We start from the raw sequence: 15795 nt of genomic DNA, 5'->3' as shown, positions 1-15795 counted from the left end.
TATATATATATATATATATATATAATTATATATATATATATATATATATATATATATATATATATATATATATATATATACACAATATTAATGAGATCTAACAGACATTAATGTCAAGGAAAGTATAGGGGAAGACATTAGACCGAATTGCAACGTAAAATGAAGAAAAGTGGGTGAAAAGATAACTTGCCGTGAGCAGGATCCTGCCCACGGCAAGTTATCTTTTCACCCACTTTTCTTCATATTTACATTACAATTCGGTCTAATGTCTTCCCTTATACTTTCCTTGGCATTATTGTCTGTTAGATCTCATTAATATTGTGTAAAACACAGAAAAACGAGCCCTTAAGTATACACTTCTTTCCTTAATATATATATATATATATATATATATATATATATATGAATAGGTTTGTAATCTATTTACTCGCTGTTTTGTCATTGTTCTTGCCCTTCCTGCTATAACCCCTCACGAGATTGGCAGTATTCATGAGTAAAAATAAATAAAAGTAAAGTTAACTCTCGAAATGGTAAATTGGCTTAACAGCCTCCTCTGTCCGTCTGTTTTTTAGTGGGCTTTAGTTTTTAGTGAACAAAATTTTCAAGTTTGAAACGCGCCCCTAACACACCACACCTGTGCCTGTGGTGCGTTATTCTTTACTCGTGACACACGGGCAAAAGTAAAGTACTTTGAAGTAAACCCCTTTTGTCGCCTAAGGGGACCATTTGCAGAAAGGAGTGGCGCTGATGACACACGGCACCGGACTACTGCTTTAGGCGGTGCCTCAGAAGAACGCTGCAGACAAAATGGCGCTGTTTGTGGAAGCAGCAAGATTAGAAATATTAAAAAAAACCTGCGCATGTACATAACATTCAGCGACGCCGGAGCATAAAACCATTTTTTTTATTGTCTGGTGGCTTGTAATGCGCATACCTGTAATTTTCTTTCGCTTTTTTGCGGTTTTAGCAGCAACTTAAGTTCGTCTGGCAACTATGAACAGTCGGTGTGTTGCTGTTTTTGTTTATTGTCGTGCTTTTTACAAGGCTGCGTCCAGCTGGGTCAGTGTCGGCGTGCCGCGTTTCATCGTGGTCCTGCGATGTCTCAGCGCAGAGACAGAGATAAAGCAACAGTTGTGGAGGGCCTGACTCTTGTCGCCCTCGGCTCCATCGAAGATGAGCTAAACGCTGCGAAGGCAATTTTGCTGTGAATTTGCGCCCGTGTACGGGGAATACCGGCGTCGGCGAGGCTCTCGGCAATCGCCTGGTACACTCCACCACTGTGCTTTTGCCCTTGCAAGGCGTCCAAATGGTCCTCCCATAGCTTTATCAGCGCCCAGGTCTCCTTTTCAGTCCACTGGACGCGCGGCTTTTTCTTCACTGACTGAGCCGACTCCACTGTTACAAGATACTACGTCATCGACACAGCAACCGCCGCTGCCAACCCTAACATGAACGCGCTAGTGACGTAATGCAGGCGTTTGAGAGTATGGGCAGACTATATGCCTTCACTTTTGAACAAATCGCACTGCTGCTGAAAATGAAAACATTTTCTCAGCGCAAAAAAGTACTGACAGGGCACCGCAGTGTTGCAACACGTTTTCTTCTATTGATAAATTATGCACACTGTATGCGAGAGTACTCCCTTCCTGCCAGAAAAGTAGATGCGGGATCTGCTTTTGCGAAAAGGATCTTTGCCGGAAAGAAGTTACTCCTTTGTCGTGTGTCAATGCGCCCAAACGCCTTTCCGAAAGATGTCCCCTTGTCTAAAGGACTTCAGGGTGCCCGTGTGTCAGGGTATTAAACTGTTTAGTAGGCCGACCATGCGGCCATGTAAAAGGAAAGTCAGATTACAGCAAAGCACTGGCACTGACAGCGGCGAACAGAGCGTTCGTTAGTCGTCGATCAACAAGCGGCGACGCGTGGCGGAATTTACACATATGATGTGCCGTCGGATATCCCAGCCTTATCACTGGTCTTCGCACAAGCTCTGAAATAATCTCGCGTGTTCGCGTCTTGCGAAAAATTTTAACAGAACAGTCTACAATGATCGAGAACCTTCTCGAAAAATGACGCACAGTTTCCGCTGAGCATTCCTGACCCAGGATTTGTGGGTGAAAACCGAATGAAAGAAAAGTGAAAACACGAAACGCACGTGGCAATATGTTCATGCTTAATTTTATTCATTTTCTTTTTGTCTTCAAATGGCTTACATGAGCTGTCAGTACCTTGTCCTTTTTTAGTTTGCTTTTTCGTTTTTTCTTTCACACAAAACACACACACACACACACAAAAAGAATTACAGTCAGAGCCTTTCTGTGCATCTTTAAAAATGCATTGTTATTTTAATGAAAATATTAGTGTTCAACAGTTTCCCTTCTTTTTCTTCTTCTTTGGTGGAGGCCCTTCTCCCTTCTGAGAATCACCAGAGCCAGCAGGCTTGCTTGCTACCTCTTCAACACCAGGTGCCTTGCAGGCATCCACGAGCCACTTGTCTTTCTCAGGCAACTCAGCCTCAGTCTTTGAGAATATGATGGCACGATCCACCTTTCGCCTGGTTTCTGTACAATGAGCAAAAATGGAAGTTACTAAAAATTTCTTTAGCTCTAATTGTGCTCTAATCCAGCACTAATTGTGTAGGTCTGAGAGCCCATACTTGAAGGGACTCTGAAAAGTTTTTTTCAAGTTTTTTAACGTTTAGGCTAGAGCATCATCAAACCATTTGCATCACATATTTAGCGACACACCACGTAAAAAAGCCACTACACACAATTATACCATAACCTTCTTCTCGCCTCTGCTTTGGGTCAACTTGTGAGGCACGCTGGCGATCACAAAGCTCTCATGATGAGTTCACTCGACAATTTCAGCTTCGCCCAGTCCACATCTCCGAGATTGCATGCCAACAGGTTGCCCTGAATCTCAGAGGCCCAGTCTGGCATCAGAGACGAAGGTCGTCGCGTGGTTGATACCTGCTCTGACAGGTGCCTCCACCCTACAAGCCCATCTTACTTTCGTGTATTTCACAGCTAATCAGATAAGCAGCCAGGATGACATCACTTTAACAGAGCATGTCGTTTTGTGAATGGGTGGTTGTAAATGCATTTGGCCGAGTCACAGCTATCTGCAGCGATTCGCAGCTTTAGAGTGTTGTAATAAATTACACAGTTTACGCAGAGAGCTGAAATCAGTATATAAACGACCCTTATGACTTGGTCTACCGGCCCAATGTGTTTGTAAAAATCACCAGAAACCTTTCAGGGTCCCTTTGATGCAGCTCCTCAGCCGTGAAACCTGAGAAAGTGTGTAGCACAGGCAACCTCTGACCTCGCCACCGCATTGGGCATCGCACGCATGTTTAGGCAGTGGTGCCTTCTCATGAGCGGTGCAGACATAAGCCCCATGTTTCAGAAGCATTTTTCACAATTTCACATAAGTTATTGTTATTAACTCTAGCTTATTTCTGCACTTATTTTAGACCTTGATAGCTGAACTGGTCTTTAGCATCGTTAGCCTTGTTATAGGTTATATTGACCACCAGAAGACCATGCAATGCGAGACTGTGATGGGGGAGCGGCCAGACACCTGCAGTGCTGCACACTTAGAATATCCTTACTCACACAGTAAACCAATGCAAATAAAACTATGTGCACCCACCATTTTTGGGGAATATGTTACTGTGCGGCCTCTGATGCACAATATCACAGATTCTTCAGATGTATTGATGCCTTTGCTACACAACACATTAAATAAAATTTTCTTTCACAAGTTCATTTGTATGCACTCCTGCTGTGCAAGTAAGCTAAAAGGCCATCGGAAGATCAACTCATGGCCTCTAAGCATTCAGTTTATTAGCAGTACAATGCAATTTTCACATGCCCCGCTGCGGTGGTCTGGAGGCTAAGGTACTCAGATGCTGACCCGCAGGTCGCAGGTTCGAATCACGGCTGCGGCGGCTGCATTTCCGATGGAGGGGGAAATGTTGTAGGCCCGTGTGCTCAGATTTGGGTGCACGTTAGAGAACCCCAGATGGTCGAAATTTCCGGAGCCCTCCACTACGGCGTCTCTCATAATCATATGGTGGTTTTGGGACGTTAAACCCCCCATATCAATCAAATGCAATTTTCACATAAACAACCTCAACAACGCCACAATGCATACTAAAACAGTTATCTATTGCCATTAATAACATAGCCAGACATTTTTTACAGGGAGGGCCTCGCATGTCAACCAAGGCCTCAGATCTCATCCGGTGTTCTGCAGCTTCTCCATCCTGGTCCTTTCATGCTGATTTTTCCAAGTTAATCAACCTAAACATGTTTGTGTGTGTATACAGACTGTCCCCCATCACTTCAGTCAAAACTTCAAAATTGGAAGGCACATTGAAAGTGAATTGAACCGAGCCCACACTACTTGCACTAGCCTACAGTTACTCAAACTATGCTCTATTTTTACATAATTAACTAATTCATTATGCTATTTTAAATATTTCTAATCATTGAGTGAAGACACAAATAACGATTCCACAGTTGTAGGGCGCTATCAGAAATCACCAACTGAATCTTTTTTGTATGACACTGCTCACACAGACCTTTCTTCCGCATTGTGAGGAAAGTGTGCAGTATATCAAAGAAGATATTATTCAGTAAGATATTTTTTCATGACAAACGCAGTACATCCAGTTGTTTGTGACATGATCTCTCGTGAAATTATCCAAGACATTCAAGCTTCTTATGGAGAGCAATAGCACAAAGGGAGATGTTGAAAAGAATCTGTCTGCAACAATCGGCCAACTTAAACTTGTAGAACATGGAAGAAAAATGCAACTTTTTCTTCCATGTAAGCTAACATTTCATCTCACCTATAATAGTAAGATGGCAGAGGTCTGGCCTCATTTCAGGACATAATAACCACTGTACCATTCTTTTTTTAACGTCGCCGTAAATGAAAATTTGTATGGCAACGACACCACAATCCTATCTAGTGTAATACGATTGATACAAATAACTTCCAACTAGTACACTTGGTGACAATACAATGAATTTATTTCAAACGAGGCCTCCCACATTCAACGACAAATCGTGATCACATGGCAATAAAAATAGACAAGAAAGGAACTGAATGAAAGCATTGTATTTTCTCAATAATCCGTGCAATTTTAAGTTCGTCAGTTCAGTTTCCACAAGTGGAGAGCTCCATTTTTAACCACTTAAACTATATTTTATGCATGTAATAATCACTTTTCTTCAATTAACACCAAAAAATGTGGCCTATGCTTGGTTACATTAGGTTGTGCCTAAAAAACAAATAAACCCCTTGATTCATTCTCCTTCTTTGGTTCAACTCTACCTTAAATGGGTGATTACAAAAGACATGCATGATTTAAATATATATTTTTTGACCATACATAATTTTATACATTAAGAATTGGGAATTAAGGAATGAAGAGAGTATATATAAATTCCAACTACATCTCATAACATGACACGTAAATACACTGCACCACAACTAAGGCATAGAGTAACATAAAAATGACATGACTGGTCACTCGGGCCAAAAACCGGCTGAGCTACGCAGCTTTACACAGCCGTAAGATGGCAACACATCACTTACTGCTTCAAGAAAACATGCATATTAGTTATTTACTACAGTACCTTTTCTAGTGCAATATACGTCTACGTGTTTATGCGTATGTGATAGTGGCTTGGTAGTGGCCTGAATCCGTCTTTTGCGTCTGCGATTGTGCGGTGCGATGACGTCGGGGTCGAATCAGGCATGAATTGGACACGAGAGAAGTGCACATGGCGTCGACACGATGGCAACGCTGTCCCTGTCCGTGTTGATGAGCATTTGTGGCAATGAAAAAGTACGGGTAGCCGCAGGGAGATGCAATGAAAGATGTGCGATAACATGCCTGGCATGCGTCGTGGTCTTCGCTTGTTTCGGCTGCCTCTCAGCCTGGCTGCTAGTAGGTACAAACGCCAACAATGATATGTTAAGTGCTTATTGCATTTGTGATTGAAGCCTTAACCTAGCATGTTCAGCATTAAGCTGTTAGGGGCAGAAATCCTTTTTGTGCTCTTTACCTCGCATACTGTCTTCATAGATCACTTCACATGAAAAAAAAAAAAAAAAACTCTCTGGAATGCTTCGCAGCACGTTTGCAAGAAAATTCTTTCTTGGCTTAAGAAATTGAGTCGCCGCTCGCGTTGTTAGGTTTTCTTTGTGCTGTTACATCATCATGTTCCTCCAGGACCCGGCCGCGCCACCGGTTGGCGACCGGCTCCGCGACAGCCACAAGATTCAAGCCATTCAAGCGGCCCCCACTTAGCTGCCTCCATGACGTCCGGTAATAAAACGGAGGCAGCTCTACCCCCCCCCCCCTGCTATAGTGCCCTGACTGTCCACCGCAGCGCCTTCGGCGCGAACAAAGTGGAATAAACATGGTTTCATTCATTCACATGTATTCAAATTCACTGCATGAGTGAAATTTTGTGAAAAGTGCAGCTATACTCAGTATCGTCATCCGTGCCGTTCGCAAATCGGTTGACACTCGAACGAGCACTATAAGAGAAGTGGTGAATCTAGAAAAATGTTTGCTAGCTAAAGCTAGAACGTAATCTTTGAGCAAACACTCCTGCCTCGTTGACGGCTTGCATGACACCTAAAATTGCTTTGTTTTTGCTGCGGCAACTGCTTGAGGCTGTTTTTCACGAAAAGTGATTTAAAGTGTGCAGCAGAACATTAGTGCGCACATGGAAAAGAAAGCGTAGGCAACATTTTTTTTTTCTTTTTTTCGGTTTATGCCGGAGTCAAGTGCTGAGGCAACTACTGCCGTGTCACGTTGTGCAATGTATGTCTAGCTGTGTGTGTTTATTGCAGTTTTATTCTGCTGCAGTTCTTGTTATATTGTTACCTATATTATTTTTTGTGTGTAATTTATAATCATGATATGGCAGCTGTATATTCGTGTTTCGCAGTGCAATGAACCTGTCTTTGTGCTTGCATTTATCAAACATTAACGAAGAGGGCGTGTGTTTACCAAGAATATCACTTGAAAATAAAACCTTTCGCTCCTCCAATGATTCTCATGTTTTAATTAAATTGTGTGCATAGACACACATTGACATCGTGTGCTTGCCGCTCTAGCTGTGCAGCTTACACAAAGCTCATCAATGCATGCAAAGGACTCGTTAAAAGAAAATAAAGTATTGCCTCAGAGATGAGCACGCACGTAGATGTGGTCTTGTAGGCTGTATAAAACTCTTAGTTACTACAAAATGGCCTTTGAGACGGTATTTTCTGCGGTCTGCCATCTCTGAGGCAACAAAGTTTCACCACACCCGTTTGGTGCGCTGCGAACCCAAATCAGCTGCAGGGGCCTATGGAAGCATCCTCTCTTGGCCTTTTATATTACTCTATGACTAAGGTTCCAGGTGTAGACATGTGATTCTACATGAAAGAGTACAAGCTAAATGAGTTAATTACAACATAATTTACCTGCATGTTTGATGACGCCTTTGCAGTTGCCAAAGACAGCCTCTTGTGTTGTGCATTCAGAAAGTCCAAACAGGAAACCACTGAGAACAATGTCAAGGTCAGACATCTGCAACCACAGCAAGAGCTGCAACCACTGCTCTTAAGAAATTCAAGATTACGTGGAACACTTGTGTATAATGATAGTCATTGGTGCCATGACGACTGAATGCAAGGTTGTGAGCAAGAGACTATATATAAGCCATAATTGACATTATTACTACTTTCGAATTTCTCAGAAGACAAAGCAGGTTTTGATTAGAGCATAAGAAGCAAAAAAAAATCACAGCTTTGCTGCAAAGGCGAAGCAATGAATGCAATAGCAACAAATTGGAATGTCACTCGTAGAATGGCAAGCAGATCGAAACGTGCCCCGCATTGTTCACGAACAAATGACGCACGAAACGTACTCACAGGTACAGATGAACGGGAATAAGCGTCTCAGTTCTTACTTTGCTGAGTCTGAAAAGTGGACTCTTTTTGCAAATGGAGAATGTGCAGTGAGTCCAGTGTGCACCCAGTGACTACAAAAAAGAATCCCCCCCCCCCCCCCCCGAAATAAGCGCACCACGCATGAATGTCTACCACACCTCCCCTCCGTGGGGCAAAGCAAGCATGGGAAATAAATGCATGAGCGCGTGTCTCCACGTTATGGCGATCTGGGGACACGCGCTCATTGCAACATCTTGCTGGTAATGCTGAAAACACGATAGTTCCCCTGAGATCGGCATCGCCAGCAGTAAGTGGTAGATATAAATAGCTTGCCATTTCAATGTTGAAGGAGGTGCTCCTTTGTGGCTCAGTGGCTAATGCCACGCACTCACAAGCAAGAGGTATTTTTCTGAACTAATTTTCTTTTTTGCATTTTCATATATATTATGAAGTCTTGGTTTGGAAGACCTTTATTAGGCCCGAGGAACCGCAGCCGACAGCTGAGATGAACGAACCAAGATGATGATGCTACGTGACAACGATGAGGATGTATGAGCAACACATGATAATGATGATAATGTACAGATGAAGAGGATTGGTATACTAAATGCCCACACTAATTCCCCCCACGTGAAAGCGGCCAGCCTGGCCGCGGCAAGTTAAGGGGACAAAGAACGTCGCATGAAGGGCTTCATACGGGAGACATGGACGACCTCAGTAGTTCGATAACGGCGATCTGCTGGGGCTACAAGTGACGTCACGCGATAATTCACTGGTGAAGTTTCTTCAAGAACTGTGTACGGCCCGATAAACCGTGGCTGGAATTTGTCGCACAAACCAGGTGTGCGAATAGGCGTTAAAAGGAGCACTTCGTCTCCAGGTTGAAGGAATACAGCACGATGCGATTCATCATAAACCAGCTTTCTGTCTTGCTGTCGGGCTTCAGTGTTTATACGAGCACGTTGGCTGCTCTCTGCGAGCCGTAAAACGCATTCCTCTGAAGAGGATGGAGATCAATCCACTGGCAGGTAAAGAAAGAGACATCCAGGAAAGAAGTAGGGGAGCATCCATAAACTAGATAAAATGGTGAGTAGCCGGTTGTCCGCTGAATAGCCGTATTGTAGGCGAAAGTGAAGAATGATAGAACTACATCCCAGTTCTTGTGGTCTGGTTGAATGTAGGCGGTGATCATGTCAGCAAGAGTGCGGTGGAATCGCTCAGTGAGGCCGTTAGTTTGGGGATGATAACTTGAGGCAGTCTTGTGAGTTGTGCCAGAGGCGCGAAGAAGTTCGTTCACTAGTTGTGAAAGGAAGGCCCTTCCACGGTCACTGAGCAATACACGTGGAGCACCATGACGCAGTATAATGGCTCGGAGGATGAAACCGGCAATTTCAGAAGCTGAACCGGTAGTGACAGATGTTGTCTCAGCGTAGCGCGTCAAATGGTCAACGGCTGTTACTATCCATCGGTTTCCAGCAGCACTGACTGGAAGGGGGCCATAAAGATTGATGCCTACAACTTCGAATGGTGTGGCTGGGCACGGGAGAGGCTGTAGTGTACCGGCTGGAGCAGATGTGGGTAGTTTTCTACATTGGCAGGTAGTGCAGGACCCAACGTACCGAGCTACACTAGTGGTAATACCTGGCCAATAAAACCGACTTCGAAGGCGATCGTAGGTTTTGTGGTAACCAAGGTGACCAGCCGTCGGATGGTCATGAAGTGCTCTGAGGACTTCGGACCGAAGCGATCGGGGTAGAACGGGAACCCAGCACTGACCGTCAGGATGGTAAATTTTGCGGTACAGCACCGAGTTGTCTAGCTTAAACTGCGAGAGTTGGCGACGGAGCCTCGCATTAGGTGGACGGGAACTGCCAGTGAGGTAGCCTATAATATGTCGACAGTATGGGTCAGCCAGCTGTCGAGAAGAAAAATCGTGCCGGTCGTCCGAAGGCAGCTGGTCCATAGAGGCGAGAGAGGAAACCGCCGTGGACGTGGACTGCGAGGGTGTGTTGTGCAAAGTGATTGCGGAAACGCTGAGGGGAGCCGCTGGTAGTGGGCAGCGAGAAAGAGCATCGGTGTTCCTATGCTTTCTGTCACACTTGTATACGATGTCAAAATCATACTCTTGTAGGCGTAGAATCCAGCGGCCGAGGCGTTCCGACAAGTTCTTGAGTGTCGAAAGCCAACATAAAGCGTGGTGGTCGGTCACAATGATGAAATGGCGGCCGTGAAGATAGGGACGAAATTTCTGCATTGACCAAACGATGGCGAGGCACTCCTTCTCGGTGATCGTGTAGTTCCTCTCGGCTGCGGAGAGGATGCGGCTGGTGTACGCAATGACTCGCTCTCGCGAAGAGTTGTCGCGCTGGAGAAGCACGGCTCCTAAACCGTGGGCGCTAGTGTCTGTATGGAGGAAGGTCGGTGCACCATCGTGAAAATGATAAAGTACAGGATCGGTCGTGGGCACTCTTCAACCTGTCGAAAGCCGATTCACATTCCTGAGACAACTGAAAGGGCGTACCAGAAGCAAGTAGCTTATGGAGTGGTGTGGCTATGAAGGCAAAGTTTTGTATGAATCGCCGAAAGGAAGAGGCGAGACCAAAAAAAATTCGCAAATCTTTCGGCTTGTCAGGGCGAGGGAAGCGAAGCACCGCAGCAGTTTTCTCAGGGTCTGGACGAATTCCGTCCTTGCTCACAACATGACCGAGGACCTTGATAGATATGCTGGCGAAATGGCACTTCTTGGTGTTAATTTAAGACCAGCGCCCGCAAGGCAAGTCAGGACCTCGTCCAAACATTGCAGATGTTGAAGAAACGTCGATGAAACGACAACAATGTCATCGAGGTAACATAGGCAAGTCTTCCATTTCAGGCCACGCAGCACGGTGTCAATCAAGCGCTCAAAAGTTCCAAGTGCATTGCATAGACCAAACGGCATAACATTGAATTCGTATAGGCCATCCGGGGTCGCAAACGCAGTTTTTTCTTTGTCATCTTCGTGCATGGGGATTTGCCAATAGCCGGAACGCAAGTCGAGGCTTGAAAAGAATTCAGCACCTTGTAAGGAATCGAGGGCGTCGTCGATACGTGGCATGGGCTATACGTGCTTCCTAGTGATCTTATTGAGTGCTCGGTAATCGGCGCAAAATCGTACGGAACCGTCTTTTTTACGCACCAGAACCACTGGAGACGACCAAGGACTGGTTGAGGGTCGGATTATCTCCCGTTGCAGCATATCGTCTACGTTTTCCTCAATGATTTTTCGTTCGGCTAGGGAGACGCGGTACGGACGATGATGCACAATGGATGTTCCGTCGGTCTGAATACGATGTGCTGAAGCAGTTGTCTGACCCAGGCTGGATGAATGAACGTCAAAAGAGTTTGCATGCTTTTGCAACAAATCAAGCAGCTGCTGCTTCTGCGAGTCTGTCAGGTCCTTATTGATGGCTGCTGTAAAGACCGAGGAAGCAGCATGATCTCCAGGATGGCCTTTAGAGGAGGCAGGGGTAAGAGGCACGACGCACACAGGCTCCAGATCGGCAACGCAGGCGACAGTAGTGCCCCGCGGCAGTAAAATTTTATCTGGTGTGGTGTTCGTAGCAGCGAGGACAGCTGATCCATTGTTGAAGCGAGCCACACCTGATGCGAGAGCTATGCCTTTATTAAGGCAACGGGGCGATGGAGTGACCAAAATGTCACCAGAGTCGACGTCGTTGGACAAAACTGTGACTAATTGATGTTCGTTTGGGGGTAACTCGATGTCTACATTAGCGATGAGTCGAAGTGGCCTGTAGGTTTTGTCACTAAGCAAGTGGTCTGTGTCAGTAAGATCGACGACACGTTGTGCACAACAAATAGCCGCGGAAGCAGATGAAAGAAAGTCCCAGCCTAAAATGAGTTCGTGGGAGCACGGGGATAGCACAGCGAATTGTATATGATGAAGAATGTCGTCGATTAGCACACGGGCAGTACAGAGAGCGGAAGGGCGAATCATTGTTCCCTGGGCTGTAACCAGTGTTGGTCCATCATAAGGCGTCGTGACTTTTCGAAGACGGGTACACAAATCAGCACGAATAATAGAAAACCCAGCCCCAGTGTCCACCAAAGCATCAACGTCCACTCCCTCAACTGTGACTGCAGTCATATTGTAAGGGCGCGCTGGAGGAGTTGGAGTACTGTGTTGGAATGCAGTTTGTCCTCCAAAAACTGCATCGCTTAGTTTTTTGGATGCCGATCAGAAGCGAGGGAAGCAGGCTGAAGAGGAGAAGAGGAGCGACGGTAGGGCTATGGTGAACGGCGTCGGGTTGATCGATGACTACTGCGCAGTTCACCGGATGCTGGCGGAGATGGAGACCGACGCGGCGGTGACGAATAACGACGGCCCTGGTACAAGGCTCCTGCGGTATAGTCTCGTTCGCGTATGTCGTACCCTCGGCGCTCATCTTGCTGGCGCTTGCGGCAAAAGCGTGAAATGTGACTACGATAGCTGCAATAATAGCACGTAGGGCGAGTCGATCGATAAGGAGAGTAGTAGCTTGTGTTAGATGCACCAGGAGAGAGAGCAGTGAGAGGGACAGATGATGGCTCAGGCGGTGGTGATGGAAAGCTCATGGGAGAGCTTCTGCGAGGTGCGGCAGCAACCGACGAGTACGTTCGTGGCGGCGACATCGAGCTGACGATGCATGATGGTGCGGCGACGGCATGCGAGAACGATGGGAGAGTACGAGCGACAGTGGGCTGCAGGTGGGCCATGTGGGTCATGGACGTGAGCTCCTTCCTGATGACATCCCGCAATGACGTTGAAGAAGACTGAATGGGACACACTGAAGGTAGTGTGAATCCCATTGATTCTAATTCTTCGCGTATAATCACCCTTATTGTGTCTCGTAGGTTTGGATCCGCCGTAATACGGGCCGCGTCACTGTCCGGTTGTCGGCGCATAGACTCAAGTTCTTCGAGGCGCTGACAGGTTGTCACAACGTCAGCAACGGTAGCCGGATTCTGGATTGCAAGGGCATTGAATGCGACGGGTGCAATCCCCTTAAGAAGCTGGCGTACCTTGTCTGACTCTATCATTGGGGTGTCAACCCGGAGGCAAAGTGAAAGGACATCCTCGATGTAGGATGTATACGACTCCCCGATGTGCTGTTTCCGAGACGCGAGAGCGTTCTTTGCGAGAGCTGAATGAACAGCCGGTGTGCCAAAGACATGGCGAAGCTGATCTTTGAAGGCTGACCAGTCGGGGATGTCGATGAAGTGGCTGAGGAAACACGTCTTCGCGACACCCGTGAGGTAGAATGACACGTGAGCGAGTTTGTAGGTGTTATCCCACCGGTTAGCAGCGTCGACACGTTCGAAATCGTCCAGCCATTCCTCCACATCTTCCCCGCGCATACCAGCGAAGGGATGGAGCTCACGCTGGAGGCTGTTAATGACGTGAAAAGGCCCGGCACGCGGTGGCGGAGTGGGAACGGCTGCAGCACCGACCTCTTCTTGGTGCGACATATTTCCGGACACCTGGCCCAAGCGGCGACCTGAACGTAGCTCCAGGGGGTAGAGTGGTCGAGAGGATGACGGGGGAACTAACTGCACGCTCCACCACGTATGAAGTCTTGGTTTGGAAGACCTTTATTAGGCCCGAGGAACCGGCAGCCGACAGCTGAGATGAACGAACCAAGATGATGATGCTACGTGACAACGATGAGGATGCATGAACAACACGTGATAATGATGATAATGTACAGATGAAGAGGATTGGTATAATAAATGCCCACAATATATATATATATATATATATATATATATATATATATATATATATATATATATATAATGGGCACGAAAATGGCCCCAAACTTCGCGAGCACCTTTATGGCTTCACTTGAAATCCCATTCATTGAGGGACGCACCTTGAAACCTTTCTACTACAGAAGATACTTAGACGATATTTTTATGATACGGAACCATGATGAGGGAAGTCTTTTCCGCTTCATAAAGGATTTTAACAAGTGCCACCCGTCAATAAAATTCACGCACAAAATTTCCAAAACTAGCATTAACTTTTTGGATGTCACTGTCACGGTCGAAAATGACCGCTTGTCAACAAACCTTTACAAAAAGCCTACAGACCAACAAATGTACCTACATTTCAACAGCAGCCACCCAAAGCATTGCAAAACGGGTATTCCATATTCTCAGGCCTACCGGTACCGAAGAATATGCACCGATATGCGGGAATTTGACAGACACGCGGAACACCTAAAGCATTCCTTATTGAAACAAAATTATCCGGAAGACATTATTGACGATGCCATACTACGTGCTCGCAACGTGAACAGGAATGATATTATTAAGGGACCAAACAGAGTATCTAAAACGACTTCCCAAACGAACCTTGTACTAACTTACTCATCATCAGCGCCACGAATCAACAACATACCGTCCCGCCATTTCAACATAATCAGGCAAAGCAAACGACAAACTTCTATATTCGCGAAGCCACCTCACGTGGTGTACCGCCAGGATAAAAATCTTTAGGACATTCTTGTCAGAGCAAAAACAACCACCCCCAAATTTCAATCAGGGTGCTATCCCTGCGGAAAAGCTCGATGCAAGGTATGCCCACAGATGGTCACAACACGTGAATCCAAAGCGAACTTCTCGGATTTCAGTCTGCATAACTGAAAGCCTTAATTGTGACTCCAGTAACGTAATATACATGCTACATTGCAACATCTGCGGACAAGAATATATCGGCCAAACAGACACGGCATTTTGGCTGCGGTTCAATAATCACCGGTACCACGCCACTTCACTGCCGAAGCTACCTTTATCTAGACATCTGCGCCTGCCAAACCACAGTTTTGAAAATATCAGCGTAACTCTTTTGCAGTCCGGTTTCTCAAACAGACGCGAGCGCGAACAGCGTGAGGCATATTTTATTTTCAAATTTCGAACATTAGTAGCCGGCATCAACGAGGACCCCGGAAAATTCATCTGCCTCCGAGAAGTAAGCCAGGAGGAAATTGGTGACAAAGATTGATAGCTGGAGACCATGCTTTTTTCTGACTGACTCGTACGTGTACACTGTCCTTTCTTATTTTTGTTTTTCGTTTTTTTTTCTTCCTTTTTTCTTTTCTTCCTTTTTTTCTTTTTTTCCACATGCACATACAAAGTGTTTTCGTTCGCCTACCACTTGATGACCATTGAAGGGAAACGGATGAAGATTAAAGGTAAAAAGAGCCGACCGACCCATTAACGGGAAACCCTTCCTTTACACACGCCGCACGCCGACCGACCCATTACGGGGAAACCCTTTCTTTACGCACGCCGTCACGGACCCTCCCGGCACCGCGGCGACAATCTTGGGTGGCCCGACACACGTCGAGAACTGAACAGCACGTGATAAGAAACATATGTGGACGTACACGGACAGTTGGTTTCGTTCTCAGTGTTGACGGTGGTTCTTTCTCTTTTTTACTTTCTTTCTTTTCTTTCTTTTTCTTTTTCTCCCCCCTTTTTTTTTCTTCTTTTAGTTCCCTCTCACTCTCGCAAACATGTTTCAAGGCGAGAGGGACGCGGCAGCAACGAAGTTTGGAAATTCATGTCAGTATAACTCATCCCCTGATGAAGGGAGGACCCCCCCCGAAACTGTTGGGAAATAAATATATTTATCCTTGTTGACAACGCTCCCATTCTGCCATATCCTATATATATATATATATATATATATATATATATATATATATATATATATATATATATATATATATATATATATATATATATATAAGGGAAACAAGTGTATACTTAAGGGCTCGTTTTTCGTGT

General features: G+C 45.6%; 1 protein-coding gene across 7 annotated transcripts in view; it reads right to left on the bottom strand.

The window, feature by feature from the left end:
- Positions 1–2310: 2310 nt before the first annotated feature.
- Rpp30 (ribonuclease P protein subunit Rpp30) overlaps positions 2311–15795 on the bottom strand; it is a 49491-nt gene continuing 36006 nt past the window's right edge. For 5 of the 7 annotated variants that reach the window (XM_075889734.1, XM_075889740.1, XM_075889750.1 and 2 more), the window contains 2 exons: positions 7498–7577; positions 5376–5962 (listed from right to left, as the gene is read on the bottom strand). In XM_075889734.1, coding sequence (XP_075745849.1) covers positions 5673–5962; positions 7498–7577 — 370 coding nt within the window. In that variant the 3' untranslated portion in view covers positions 5376–5672. Of the gene's footprint in view, positions 2559–5375; positions 5963–7497; positions 7578–15795 lie in introns of those variants that run through there. The other 2 variants (XM_037412519.2, XM_075889765.1) reach the window with 1 other exon arrangement.

This window comes from Rhipicephalus microplus, chromosome 1 (assembly GCF_043290135.1).
Source record: "Rhipicephalus microplus isolate Deutch F79 chromosome 1, USDA_Rmic, whole genome shotgun sequence".
Lineage (NCBI taxonomy): Eukaryota > Metazoa > Arthropoda > Arachnida > Ixodida > Ixodidae > Rhipicephalus > Rhipicephalus microplus.
This window is presented reverse-complemented; position numbering and strand designations above follow the sequence as displayed.